The sequence below is a fragment of the Microcebus murinus genome, chromosome 10 (assembly GCF_040939455.1).
Source record: "Microcebus murinus isolate Inina chromosome 10, M.murinus_Inina_mat1.0, whole genome shotgun sequence".
Lineage (NCBI taxonomy): Eukaryota > Metazoa > Chordata > Mammalia > Primates > Cheirogaleidae > Microcebus > Microcebus murinus.
Window position 1 is genome coordinate 34,662,485 of NC_134113.1, and position 15,526 is coordinate 34,678,010.

Sequence of the window (15,526 nt, forward strand, 5' to 3'; positions counted from 1 at the left end):
CAGCAAACTTTTTCTGTAACAGGCCAGATAGTAAATATTGTAAGCTTTGCAGGCCATATGGCGGGTCTCTGTTGTAATCACCCATTCCTGCCCTTGTAGCACAAAAGAAGCCATAGTCAATATATATATGATCGAGTGTTGCTGTGTTCTTATAAAACTTTATGGACACTGGAATACGATATAATTTTCACATATGAAATATTCCTCTTTTAATTTTTTTCCAACCATTCAAAAATGTACCAATCAATTTCAGCTCCATAGATGATGGGCCTGATTTAGCCCATAAGCACGTAGTTTGTTAACCTCTGGCTTCGACTAATGGCAACGAATCAACTGGACTTAGGCAAATTGCTATTACCTGTGGTGTTTTAATAGTTGTCTCTAACGGAGAAATGAAAGCTGGATAGGCAACTAACAATGCTGCAATGAAAGGCAGGTTGAATTTTCTACATGAAATAGGACTTTAATAAAGTATTTGGTATATGATCAGGGCATTATATTTAGGTCCTTTGTCTTTCCTCCATGTAAATCTAGAATCTTTTCTTATTCTAAGGCCTTTTCTCTCCCTTATTAGAGCAGCTGGTATCTGGACTCTGTTTTTTAAATAATTATTAGGAAAATCTTTTGTAGGGGGTATCTATTTTTCAATCAACATGGGATTGATTACCTCTTGTTGCCATACTTTAAGAGAAATCTGGAGAGCCCTAAAATTATGAATTAGATATGCTATTCAATTTTCATAAATGTTTCACAGTTTTCTTTATGGGCTTCCAGTTGTGAGGGAAATGCAAATGGAAACCTATCATAGAAAAAGATTTTCTGCATTCTGCCTTGACCCAATCTCATTATACATTCTCCACTTACAAGAGTAAAAAAAAAAAAAAAAGATTTGTAGCAAGCAAAAAACAACCTCCCTCTTCATACATTTAATTACAAAGGCAATTTCCTTTATAGCCTACTTACAGGAATACCTCTTCGCATGTTGCCAACAGTATCACAACTTGTTTATTCAAAGGTTATGTGTGAATGAGAGCTTTTTGATATTAATCAAGTAATTTGCTAGTGTTGCTGGGAAAAAGAAAATATTGGCTTTATCCTAAAAAATGAAACAGTCCATTAATCAAGTTCATTTTATTGAAGACAATTTTCAGGAGAGAGAGGGCAAGCAGACCCTTCAGATAAGAAATTCCTAAACTGATGGAAATTTTAATAGTGTTTGGCAAAAACTTCTGCACAGAAAGTGATTGAGTAAACTAACTTTTTCACCTTACAAATTATATACATATATGTGTGTAGGAGTGTATATATATTTCAGATATTTATGAATTCAAAGGTTATTATTTCTTATTAATTGAAAGAAAGCCCTACGGAATGCACCAAATTCAAGAGCAAAATTCTTGCATATGGGCCATTTTATTGGTGTTCATTTATTATCTCCAGTTAAAGTTAAAAAGGTTAAATAAGTGTGTTCTTAAACATCTGTCTCTTTCTTTGTTACCACAGCAGCAGACTCTTTGTAGGTTTGAGACTGGGTCTCCATCAATCAAAATTAAATTTTGCAGTAGGAGGCATTTAAAACTATTTGTATAAATGCAGCTGAATGATATAAGGTTGCAAGATAAGGGATATGAAAAATAACTCTTTTCTGAGGGAATCTAGTGCATAAGAAGGGAGTCTTTTTTCTAGCATGATGAATTGAGAAAATCCATTAGCCAAACACCAACAATAGTTAAGTTTTATGAGCCAGACATTATCTGAATTTGTTAATAACATTAAAGCTACTTGAAGGAAAAAGAAAGAAATTTTTCACACTATTGTCTCTTCTTTCTCAAATTCATTTGTAGACTTTGTCTTACTAAAATAAAAAAAATAAAACATGATATGATGGAATTTTTAATCCTAAAGACATTTTCAAATATATTAAAAATCCCAGGTAATAATCATTTTTGATCATTTTCAGTACTAGTTTATAAAACTATATAGTAGAGGAAAAAATATACATGTATATTAACAGCAGATTTCAGAGTCACACATTAGGGAGGAACTGTCTTTGATGAGAGCAGGAGTCTTATACTCAAATACCTCTGGGGGCCAGGTGGAAGTAGGTGTGGTCAGGAGAGTGACACATGTGAGTTCAAAGTCCTGTCTAGATTGAAGAGCGGCTGGTCTTCTACTTCCCACTGTTGCCATGCAGAGACGTGGCTTCCAGTTGCCAGATATTTTGTATTTCAATAAAAGCTAGAAACCAAGATTTCTTTTTTAAAAAACTCTAAATTCCTAAATATTTTCTCACATTTTTCAAACATATGTAGATGCTACATCCAGGCTGTAGGCTGACAGTTTTTAAACTCTGTTTTAGGAAAACACTTGTATAATCCACTTTCCATAAAGTAGGACGGGTCTGGAGGCCTTTGCATAAGGAGGAATCAGCAGTTTTGACATTAGGTTGAGCCGTGGGAGAGAGTATTTTCTGGTAGGGGGCTTTAGTCCATGGTGAAGGGTAGACACTGGGAAATTCTGCTTGGCATGGGCAGCTAGAGGAATTTAAATAACAAGGTTGTTTAATACTTAAATCAAATTTGACTATTATTTGATTAAAACCACTCTGCTACTTCAAACCCTTAACGTCAGGCACACTGACAAAGGCCTGTATGAATAGTTGTGGGGAAAGCAGAAGAGTCTGTGTTCTTCAGCTGGTGAATGGCAGAACAAAAAGAAGAAAAAGCCATAAGAGAACAGGAGAAGCAGTGACTCAGAGCTCTGCAATGCAAAAGCCTGGAATTCACCAAAGCTGGGGAACAGCACCAGATATCCTATGGAACATGGGATGGCCAAAATTCAGGCAGAGCCCAACTTACACCTGGATTGCAAGAGAAAGCTTCAATAGGTTACAACATTTTAAATAAAAGCAATTAATATCAAACCCCTAAGAATGATAAAAAATATAAGACAGTGGTTGATAGAAGCTAAATTATTTTTGTGAGCCCACATATCCTTATATTTGGGTAATTCTTTCCTCCTTCCTTAACCCTCTCACCATGTAGGGATGTGGTTGGAATCAGCCTTCAGTTACGAATGAAAGTCTTTCAAATGGAAACACTTTTGCATCATATATGAACTTCAATGGCTAAGGGAATAAAAGAGGAAGCAGGACTTCCCTAACATACTGATTGTGTCCATACTCATCAATACCTGCTCTGGGTTTAGACTAAAGACATTTGATTAGGAAACAGAATACCTGTTTTTGTACTGAATGTAACTCTGGGCAAGTCATATGGCCATCCTGAACTTCTGAATCCTCATCTGGACTTTGGATTTGAGAATACTTATGTTTCCCCTGACTACTTGGCCAGATTGTTTTAAAAAGATAGATATAAAAGATATGGAGCCCTTTGAAAACTGCAGAACACTCTGCATGTAAAAAATAATTACAACAGAAAAAATTTCCTCAGGAGTGAAAGAATGAAACCATTAATCATTAAAACCTTGTTAGAGTAGATTTGTATCTACGGAAAGGGATCCACTGCCCTGAAATTCCGAGCAAGTTGAATGAAGTTGTCATGTAAGGAAATAAAATATCACCTGAGGAGCTAAAGCCAAAAAAGAAAGGTGATGCAACTGGGGCATCAGTGTTCCCCTCATTTTCATCAGTGCTCAGAATTGCTGAATGTGACGCTACCTACATTAAAGAAAACATATCATTTGGTCATTTGGCTAATGTTTCCAAGACAAAATATATTTAAAACCAAGGTATCTAAAGGTCAACTTGGTAATTTTTCTTATCCTTAAAATGGAGAGTTACAAATCTACATTTGTCATGTCTCCTCTTTCTCTGGGTGGTGTTTCTTTCCTAGAATAAGGAGAGAAAAGTACCCTATATAAAGGATTCAGTGAATCACTCAGCAGCTTGATTGTGGCAGGCATAGGACAGTGTGAAAAGAGACATGCCAAGGTATTTATAAAAATATCAAGAAATGCTTGTGTCTCTCAACTTTTGCTCCTCTAGATTTAAATCATTTCAAAATGTTTGATCTTACTTTATTTCCTTTGTTAATCAAAAGCTTTCAAAGTTATGTTTCATTGCTCCTAATTAGTTCTTCTCCTGGAGGATCAAATGTACAGACTCTTATGTTTGGGTTTACCTGTGCACTTCCCAGACATGCAGTGAGTTTGTGATCATTTGTGTGTGTGTACATGCACACACATGCATGTGTGTATAATGGAGAAGGTGGACAGATGAAAGAAAATCAAATCACTTAGCTAATAATCATAAAGACTTGTAGCAAATGTATTTACTGTTGGTACATTGCAATAGGAAAATGACATGCTGTTCATATTTTTACTGTTATTCCCAGGCTTATAAAGAACTTTCATTCAGCTAGTATGCTCCCCAAACCTTTAATTTCACACACACACACACACACACACACACACACACACACACACACACACCCCAAACAAAGAAAAAAAAAAGCTAAGTTTTTTCCTTACAAAGGATATTATCCAATTTGGTTATGTCAACTGGAATTCTACACATTTCACCTGTCTGCAATAAACAAATGAACCTTGGATCACAGATGCATCATGCGCAGGTCAGAAGAAGTAACTAAGCAGTGTCATCAGATGATAGTAATGGATCTTTGGAAATGGTTTAATCTATCCTAATGCTTCTGTGTTCCACTTAGACCAGCTGTGTTTGGTGAGTTATGATTCATAAATTTCTCCTAAAATGAAGACATTATGAATTAAACCAGGACTCAAAATAAATTTATTCCATGCTTTGTGTCTTCCCTCTACTCCAAAGAGATTATTTCACAAATTCTGGTTAATATTGGGCTCTGCAGGATATAACCTATAACTAGTATCTCAACATTTTATATGCTACATTGGATCTACTGTACATTGTAAGCTTAGCTATGTCAATTAACTGCACAAAGCCACAGCTTCTTCACTATGTTTCCTCTTGCTCCTGTGATTAATTTCTAAGAGTATCACTCTTTGACCAACCACTTGAGACACAGCAGCAGATTAACTCATCCTCAGCTTCACTCACAAAGCAAATATCTCAATGAAATCTAAGTCCAAACAATAATTGGTTCAATAGAAAGAAATGATAACAAATTAACCAATACAATTCCTTGATTAATTTTATATAAGCAGATAGCTTTGCTGGTATAATCACATTTTATAAATATCATCAATAGGGTCATAGGGAGAGAGATTCAATGGGATGTAAAAAACATAACCTTGGTGTACTATATCATGTAATGCAAAATTATTACATTTTAATAGAATATTATATAGTCACATAAAAATATTTGGTGCCATAGAACAGTTTTTTTTAAAAAAATATACTTTGAAACATAATTCCCGTGAAATATCCCAAATTGTCATTAAGTATAGGTAAAGGCGTATTTAGAGAATAGCAAGTAATCTATTGCAAAGGAAGCATAAAATGTCCATAGACAGTAACTGTAATATACTCAAAATAACACAAAATAAAAATGAAAACCTATTAAGATTAATTGGCTCTAATAAGTTAATGTCTGCAGAATTAAAAAGCTAATTGTGATTAGAGTCAATATGGACATTACCTGCTAAATCAAATTGGAAAAACGGCTCACATTAAAATCAAAGGTAGTCACTAGTTCCACACCCTACATACACTGCCCCTCTTTCCCCTCATCATTTCTGATCTCTGTTACTAAATTATCTTCTACATTACATGAGAGGAGTATCCAGCTGGAAAAAAAAGACACTTTAATTCCTGTATAGTATTTTAAGTATTTTTGGAAACAAATTATATTGTTTGATTTCTCTCCCAATACATTTTTTGAAAACTTTCATTACAGTTTCTAGCTGTTCAACCATTACCAAGAGAAAGGTCTCAGAGGAATTATTTCACTTTGAGTCTAATAGGATAGAAAAGAAAGAGACATGATAGAAATTTATTAGAGAAAGCGATTCTAGAAGTCCTGAACTATTACTTGAAATATAAAACTCTATTCTCTCCATCTGACTGGAGAATGGCTGATAGCTTTGTCTTGGGTAAGTGATAACCTGTCAACTCTAAAGGAGGTAGGAGAAAAATTACATCTATTTCCACGCAGGACAGATAGCCAGTTCTAGTCTAAACTTCAAATTGGTTGCACATTTATCCAGCCTCTCCTGTGGTTGTGTTACTCACTCTTTGTTGCGCTTTTTTTTCCCCAGTAGTGACCCAATCTTGATAGTTTACCAGGCAATAAAGAGAACACAGATAGTCTCACTGTGTTCTAACCAAATCCTCCACCTCTATAACAGAAACTTAAATACTAATGACAATTAACAGTCAATTCCCCAAGTGTGTGTCCTTTCTCGTTCCACCTTGACTCTCTCCTTTTGAGAATCTCCAGAAACTTTCCCCGACGCCATTTAGTTATTATATTAACTTCTTAGATCCCTATAGTTGTTGTTTTTTTTTAAATTGTCTTGTATGTTTGTAACTTTTTCATTCGATCCAAGGATTTTCTTGATAAAAAAGTCGTTAGTACTTCTCTCCATGTTTTAGGAGAAGACAATTAAATAGCACAAGAAAAATCAGGGGGCAGCTAAATAAAAAAAGTTGGGGAAAGGTTTTGGGAAACCTAGAAGAAAAACTTTACAGGAATTTTAAGATAACAAGAAACTTAAATCCCAGAAGTCCTCCAGGGAGAAAAAATACATCTCAAATCTCTATAGAACAACAACAACAAAAGGCCAATATGTGGAGAAATGGGAGATGGAATGAAAGCCGACTGACTCTAAGGTCTCTCTGATTGCATCCTGCAGGAAGACCACCCAAAATGACACAGTGAGAAGGTTAAAGGCCTAGCATACATGTATCTTTGTCTACTGCAGGGCTAAGCATAATAGAGCTAGCACAATTGTATTGCCACTCAGCTTGCTCTCTCCTTACAGTGTGTAGCAGTTCCAGTGCATAAGCCAAGTTTTCTAACAATATCCTTTATTAAACTGAGTTTTAAATAGCAGGAAACAAATTCTATAGTATTAAAAATATTTAAGTGAAAAATCATATTCTAAGGTATATACAAACGAATTGGAATTATTGTAATCCTTAAATTATTTACAGAAACACAGTTTTTCTTTTCCTTGTAATAGAAAGAATAACCAAGACTTAAATACATTTCCTTTCTTATGGTAAACATATACTATGTGAAAATTGTCATCACTCAGGTGACAATATCAAAAAGTCATCAAATTCCCAAATCTCAATATTTTAGAAAATGGGGTTTTAAAAAATATCAAGTTGCTCATGAGCAAATAATAGATGGAATTTTCATTTATAGTATATTTTATGGTCTTCCACTAAACAGCAATGTGTTAAGCTGGAGAAAAAAATAACAAAAAACAAAGATGATCCCTTCATTGATTTCAGAGTACAGAGCTTCATCCAAGTTAAAACTATACCTTCATTTGACATTAGAATTCATTATGCTATTCTTCATATAGCAAGATCTCTTAATGACTGACATTTCTGTAGCCTGGTGTGTGCTGCCACTAACAAGTTTTGGGATCTTGGTTAAGTCACTTAACTTGTGGGCCTTATATCCTTTACATAGAAAGTAAATGGATTTAGCTACATGACCACTGAATCCCTTTTTGTCTCTCACAATCTAAATCTTTAAAAATTTTTTTTTATGGATTACCTTCTTTAATCTTCATGATCATCTGCAGTGACAGAGGTAGAGAACATGATTTGTGGAAGGTAAAATAGCTAGAAAAACGCCAAGAGACGGGAGAAAGTTGATTTCCACACTTCTGGTTCAATGCCTGAGTGCCAGCATGACAGAGGATATATCATTACACAACTCAGGGACAGGCTTGCTGCTGGCTAGTTTAGTGACATTGGGCAGGTTGTTTCATACTTCTGAACCCTGGTTTCCTTATCTGCAAAACTGGAACATAAGCTCACACATACATAAGATGTTTTGCATAAAATAAAGTCCTCATAGCTAACTTTTATCCTAAAATGGAGTAACTTTTATCCTAAAACAGAGGAAATAGGCAATACACAGTCATGTTACATAATGACAATTTTAATAAGACTATCGAGTTTTCTGTCAGTTTTGCACCATGGCATAAAGCCAAGTTTTCCTTAGAACTGACTCTTGAATGTGCTGTACTCTCATTTCTCAGAAGAATAGGGTTGTCTTTCATCCTAAACCAAACACTGTCATTTTCCCCCAAAACAATCTACTGAAGCAGGTAACTGGCAAATATGCCCTACTTGGAATATTCCCTAGAAATACTTCAATGACCAAAGAAAATAAAACAAAACATTGTCATCTTTTCTGAACATGGTAAACCTGGTGATACAATGCTGTAAAATACCCATAGTTATTAGTATAACTATTAAAATGGATTATTATTGATTATACATTAACTACAAATTATGCATCTCTATTTGATACTCAATCTCTACTGTTTTTATCTCCTCATTCTGATAAAATCACAGGGAATTTAAGCGGTGTTGCTGCATAAGATTTAAAAAAAGGCTTACACAACACATTTGTTATCAATGCTTTATTGTTGAAAACAAAATTGAAATTCTCTGGCACATAAAACAATTATTTCTACAAAAGGAAAGCCTACAAATCTTGATAATTTATACAAATAAGTTTCTCAAAAAATAAAATTTTAATTTAGTAAACTTGTCTTGTGCTCTATATTTTTAGCACTGTCTGCAATAATCCACCATAAATCCCTGAGCAGAGACATTTTTTGATCATTTTCTAACCCCCTCCACCCCTAAGCCTCCCCCCGAGTTGGTCAGTTACTAAGTCCAGCCCTGTAGTGAAAAGTGTCAGGGACATTTAGTTATTAAAGATCCATGCATTTTATGACACAGGCCCAATTATTAATGCTACTTGGGGACTGAGTCAACATGAAGTGCCTCTACTGTGCATTCAGTGAACCTATTAAGAACCAAGTCTTTGGAAGAATTAACAATAACAACAAAAAGACATAAAATGTTAAGCCTAGGAAGTCATCATAGGTCAATAACTATTTAAATAAATACAAATGTTAGACATTGAATTAATCTCTATAGCCTTATATAAAATTTCTTTTCTTCTTTTGTTTTTTGAAATTGCCAATGCACTAGAAGATGAAAAATACACTGCAACCCACTCTTTTGGTTTGACCAAGGGTTTGTTGTTGTTAAATATCATTCCGAAAACACAGTGATTTAGTTATAAGTTAACTTTTGGCCCTTCAATGAAATGTTTACAAAATAATATACATATTATTAGAGGGCCTTATTAACACCATCAAAAAAATCTCTCTCACTACATTTGTCCTTCTCACAAAAACACTAATGCCATAGGAACTCTACTTTAAATTTTTTTATCCCATTGTATTCAGATATATAGCAAAACATATAAAATATGGAGAAAACATAATATGATGTATCTGCATGTCTAGCTTCCCTTTAATGGGGACGCTGATCATATATACATGGAGAATGAAAGAAGGAAAAACAGGTAATTTTGAGTTACAAAGAACTGGCTTAATGCATCAAGTTTGGTTTTGTTATTCTGCTATGGTAGAACAATAAATAAATAAATATGTAGGGTATAACATAGCTACTTTCTCTATGAAGAAACTGATAATGGACTAGCATTATATGAAGTTAATTTTTAGTAGCAAAGTTTGACTGCAAGCCAAAAACTGTTCAATAAATGTTTTTTCTCTACTTCATTTATAGTCTTTTCCTTGTTGAAATGATCACTGAGGTGGTTACTAACAGGTAATGAAAAAAAATGATCAAATTTGCTAGTGAAAAATAGTTTTCAACTGAGAAAAATACTTGGCAGAAGACCTAGAAATACGCAGGCTAATGCTACACTCTATTTCAGCTAAAAATAAGTCATTTTTGACATCTTTCAGGAAGAGCAAAATAAGATAAAAATAATTCTTTGAAAAAAATCTCATCAGCATTACTGTTTAGGTACTTATTAGAAAGCGATTACGATTTTATACCAACTCTTTCCAAAATGCCGAATCAATGGCAACTATCACCATACACTTCTTTGTGTAGACTCGATTTTTTAACCAGCAACATCTGGGAAGCACGAAGCATCTTCCCTTTTGTCTAATAGGTGTTGGTTAGTTATTGGAACAGGAACACTTATAAACTTCCTTTTCCTTTATCCTATGTACACAAGCACGTTAACCAGGAATAGCCATTGTAAAAGAGAATTTCAAAAGAATTAATATAACAAATTCTATTAGGCAGTTTGGGGGAAAATAGTGGCAACATTAAAATAATAAAAAAAAAAAAGCCCGCCTGACACATTTAAGGCCTCCCCAGCCCCTCTCACAACATAAGCGTGAAGTCTGGTTGGCTCTACTCTCCCCAAATCCTTTTCAGAACACAAAAACCAAATGATGTCCCAAAGAATGAAGACTGTGACATATAAATCATAAAACATTATGTGCACTAGTCAAGGAACGACTGCAGATTCCAACAGATTCGGACACAGTATTTAAAAAAAGAATTTCCTAAGCTTCAGAAATTGGTAAGCAGGCTGTCCCAAAGAGGGAAGACAGCAGCGTCAGGACAACCAGTGGCTCACTGGGATTCACACTACGCTTTAATCTCTCCCTATTAACAACTTCACCTCAATAGTTTACGGTGGCTGAATGGACACTCTGACTTCCTCTCACAGTGTTTCAGGAACAACATCATTTTGAGATTAGCTTTAAAAATGAACCAAATCTGTAACTTAAAAGACACCGCCCCCCCTTTTAAGAATGTCAAAAAATTCTGTTTTAAGTGCTCTGGTTTACAGTCTATGGGTAACAATTACCTCCTCCAGGAGGTTTCCAATGTCCCCCCCCCCTTTCTTGGTGTTAACAGCTGTGCCAACAGCAAAGAGGATTCTCCCACAAGTGGCAGTGACCTCAATGACCTCTGCCCTGGGCCTGGAAGACCAAAATGCGTTCTTATGGGGAAGTTCTGTCTGTTAAGGAAGCCGGCTTTGGGAAATGGAGGAGGATGGGTTTCTTTCTGCTCCCTGTGTCAGGTCTTGGAAGTCTTTAAGCCTTGTTTCTCCATGATGTTCCAGAGTTTGCGGAGATTGGACTGCGTGATGACGTCATCGGGCTTGAGCTGCAGCGCCCGCAGGTAGTTGGCCTCGGCCTTCTGGAGCCTGCCGTTGAGGTGCAGGATGGCGCCCAGGTTCATCAGCGCAGCGGGATACTGCCACGAGAGAAAGCAAGGAAAACAGTCAACAGGCCATTTCCAGCTCTCCTTCATGGCAAACAAAAATCTTCACCCACTTATGCAGATGATTCCCATATGTCTACAGGCATTATGTGGAAGCAATTTAGCGACTTATACAGATACAGATAACTAGGGAGAAAAAAAAAAGTTTTCAAATAGCTGTTGTGTACTCTGTGCTTTAAATAGGACGGGCATCCAGAGAAATAGTATTATTTTATTTAATGAGAAAGCAGAGATAAAATATGAGGGCCTACTAACCTAGTCCTACTGTATTTTTGAGAAAAAAAAGTTAAAAGTGATACAATTTCAGATGGAAAGAGTAAAATTTTTTTCAACTCAATGGCAAGAAATAAAAAATTAAGTGGGGGAAAAGTTGAAAAATCTATGTCCACTCACTATTTTCTCTTTTTAGCAATATTCCAAGCTTTTAATGCAAAACAATTAAGATCAACTATAAAATTTTACAGATGTTTTTAGGGTAAAAACCCTGAAAAAAACTCATATGCAACCACTTTAAAGTTCTTTCCAAACCTAAGTAGTTTAACAAGACAAAGCCCTTATTTTGAAAGCCAAGTTTTTTTCTTTTAGCTTCTAATGGCGGATGTTTACTATAATATAGCAAAGTAAAAATATATCAAAACAGATAAAATATGGCACTGAAAAGTGAAACCTTTATAAGAAAAGTTTCATTTTATTAAAAAGTAATTCTCATAGAATTTTCACTAATGCATCATAATTGAATTATGGAACCATCAAGTGGGGAAAAAAAGTTTCAAAAAGGCCTGAGTTACGCAGTACTATTTTAACACAAAGGTTTCCATCCCCAAATTCTCAGAAATGAGCTAACAACAACAAAAGTTCTTCACAAAGGAAAACATATTTTGCTTGCTATCTGCAAATAAAGGCTGTTCTGATCTTATGTGTTATCCCTGGAACATTCTGGCTAGCAAGAACAGCTAATATTTTGGCAGTTACATAAAGGCATATTTCACATATCAGATAAAATTAAAAGTGTTCATGTTAGAATTATGCTTTCATTTTACAGATAAGTGTCAACTATTAATTGTCCTTCAAAATAGTTCATAATTATTTTTGAGATTTAGTATTTTCATAAGATTTTAGTATGAATGTGTTTTTCGGCTGCATTCATGCTCTTTATTGTAAAAATAATTATTTCTGAACCAAAAAAAAAATGCTAAAGGAGAGGGTGGAATGGCTTAGAATAAGTTGACTTTGAAAACTATGATCAAATTTGGATTTTAAGAGATCTGAGTTTGAGTTCTTGTTCAACCACTGACTGTGACCTTGGTGAAGTCCCCTACCATATCTGTGCCCCAATTCATTCATCTGTGAAAGATATAACCTCAGCTTCTTTGCATGCTGTTAGAAAGATACAATGAGAAAAATAAACAGATACACATAGCAGAGGGCAGGTATAAAGCAGACACACTACGGATGTCAAGATCTCTTTTCCTTGTCTCATTTTGCTTGAGGTCTTGCACATACATGTTTGTGATTTTTTTACACTGCTGTACAGCCTTTAAAATTTTTACTTCAGTGGCTACATAATAAGTCTCTGGATGTGTACCAAAATTCGCTTAAGTCTTCAACTACTAGGCATTATTTTCAAACTTTTCTACATCTGTTTTTCTTTTCCAAAAATAATGTTGCAAATATAAGCTCCTCCTGACCTTCAAAAACCTTTTGGTCAGGATGACTCCACGCTTATCAAGAAAAATACAGATGGTCAGTTTCTAATTTTAAATGCCAATCCAAATAAACATAGCTCTAAATTACATGTGCAATGAAAAGCTCCACATTGGAAACTGAAAATATCACCACCTACTCTGTCTTCCTGTAAGAACTTTGTAATCACACCACTGTTTTTATCTTGAGCTCCTTGATGCTTGGACACATTTCTGAATTATGCCCCCACACAGTGCTTAGCACAACTATCAATAAACAGCTACTAAACTGACGGTGAAGTGTGCTCACAGCCTGAATTACTAGAGATGCTAAGAAGATAAAATGCTCTGACTTTCTGCTACCTGAGTGGGACGAGAGGAAATGGGGAGGGAGAACCACTGCTGGAGACCATTCCTTACTAAACAGAAATGGAAGAGGCCCAGGGATGAGGCTGAGAGAAACCAGATGGCTCTGTGGGACAGTCGTTATTTCCTGAATCACTTTATTACCAAAGTGTCTGTACTTACAGTGTCTGTATCTATAATTGCAACTCAAAGGGATTATTAAAAACATTCAGAGGTTATGGAGTCAGACTGCCTAGGTTCAAATATCAGCTCCACCACAGAGATGTGTGCACTTGAACAAGATGGGTGAGGAGGGCCAGAGATCTCAGTTTCTTCTACAAATGGGAAGACAACAGTACTTGCTTCATAGCGTTTCTGTAGATGTTATCTGAGAACACAAGCATTTTGTCTTTTTCCTGTTCTTCTCCCTCCTTCTCATCAATTCAAAAACACAAAAGTAGAATCTCCTTGTGAGTGTGCCTGAACAACCAGAGAATCCAAAGGTTGAGGATTTTTGAACTGGCACTATCATTACTAGCTTTCTAGATTATTTAAGGTTAAACCAATAAGAGATGGATGTAAAAATGGCGGGTGAAGTATACCTTGCCACATAAATAGGCCTTATTGTCATTTACTAAATTGCAGCTTGAGGCTCCTCTGTCCTTGGAATATTTTGGAGTTACCTAGCCACAATCAAATTAAGATAAAAAATTTAGTATTTTAATATTATTCTAAGAAAACACAATTAAGAAGTTAAATTTGTTCTCATGAATGAGTTCTGAATGCTAATTATAATGGTCTGTTTGTAATAACTTTAATTTTGCATTATCCACACTAGCATTTACTCATTAAACAAAAATAATCATAAATTGATATTATGAAGTTAATGTGGGATAACAGATCTCAAGACAGCTCACATAGACTCATTACTTGCTTTCTCTAAGGACTAAAAATATACATAAACTAAAAGTGTGCATATTTAAGATCATTCAATATATTTAAGCAGCTATATAGCTATACATTTTAGGTTTAGCTGTAACATTTTGGTTTGAATGTAAATGTCTATTTTAACAGAATAAATTTTTTTAATTTTAAAAATCTAAAAATGTACATCACATAATACTTAAAACATCACTCTAGCTTTCTTATTTGAGTGAATGGAAACTGATGGAATCTACATACAGGTATGCTTAAATGTGACATAAGTAATGAGCATCATCACCCTAGGTAACTGCTCTGAAAGCATCAACCTTTATTTTGACATAAACAATATCATGTGTTTGGTAAAAATTTATGAATAAGACTGGATATAGAATCTACTTTTTCTTACATGGTTTTCTGTCTTCAAAGACAGGGGCTTTGTCTCTTAAGCTTGTCATGTCTGCCTCTCTACAGCAGTGCTAGGGAAGCTTAATGGGTGTGCACTGGACCGAACGCCTTCAGGTCTTCTGGCTGAGCTACACAAATTGTAGTTCAGCATTATTTGAGAGCTTGACAGAAATGCAGAATCTCAGGCCCCACCTACGGAATCAGCATGAATTTCAATAAAACCCTCAGGTGCTTTGTATGCTCATTAACAATTGAGAAGAACTGTTCTAAAGGTCGCTTCTAGATCACAGATTATATCATTTTATAGCTTATGTGATTAAATTTTCCTGTAAGAGGTTCTAATGTATAGAATAAAGTATGTCAGATAAAAAGTCCACCTTCTCAAAAAGCAGGATTCTTCTCTTGGTCATGCAATTATTTAAGTTAGTAAATGTTCAAATGACAGAAGCCGTGAATGATTGTTATTAGACAGAAAGAGATTGTATGAAAAGCCTTTTGATAATCAAATAAGATCATGGAAAGGCTTCTAAACAGACTTAAAGACTACCTAGACATATGATCAAAATGCAAGAATTACAGATGACTGGCTGGCTGATTACATATTGGTGTCATTGCTCTCTGCCAGCTGTAACTCATGGGCTGGGGAAGGGAAACCCAACCACAACTGCTGATGCCTTCCCCTACACACATCCTGTTTTATTAAAGACAGCTGATGAAATTTTTAGCATGTTAAACCAAGGCATTCAGCAGCTTGCAGCCCAGTAACATGGGGCTCCTGGCTCTGTACAACAAATGACACCACCTCCTGCTTCACAGCCTGGAAAGAACCACCAGATCTTTGTTTCCTTGAAGAGGACAGATGCTTTACATCAGAAGGGCTGACTGGCAGACATACTGA

General features: G+C 35.2%; 1 protein-coding gene across 2 annotated transcripts in view; it reads right to left on the reverse strand.

Annotated features, from left to right (window-relative positions):
* Positions 1-1,919: 1,919 nt before the first annotated feature.
* Positions 1,920-15,526, reverse strand: part of TMTC2 (transmembrane O-mannosyltransferase targeting cadherins 2) — a 378,826-nt gene continuing 365,219 nt past the window's right edge. The window contains exon 11 of one of the 2 annotated variants that reach the window (XM_012749530.3): positions 1,920-11,245. In XM_012749530.3, the coding sequence (XP_012604984.1) occupies positions 11,066-11,245 (180 nt within the window). In that variant the 3' untranslated portion in view covers positions 1,920-11,065. The remainder of the gene's footprint in view (positions 11,246-15,526) is intronic. The other variant, XM_012749528.3, reaches the window with a different exon arrangement.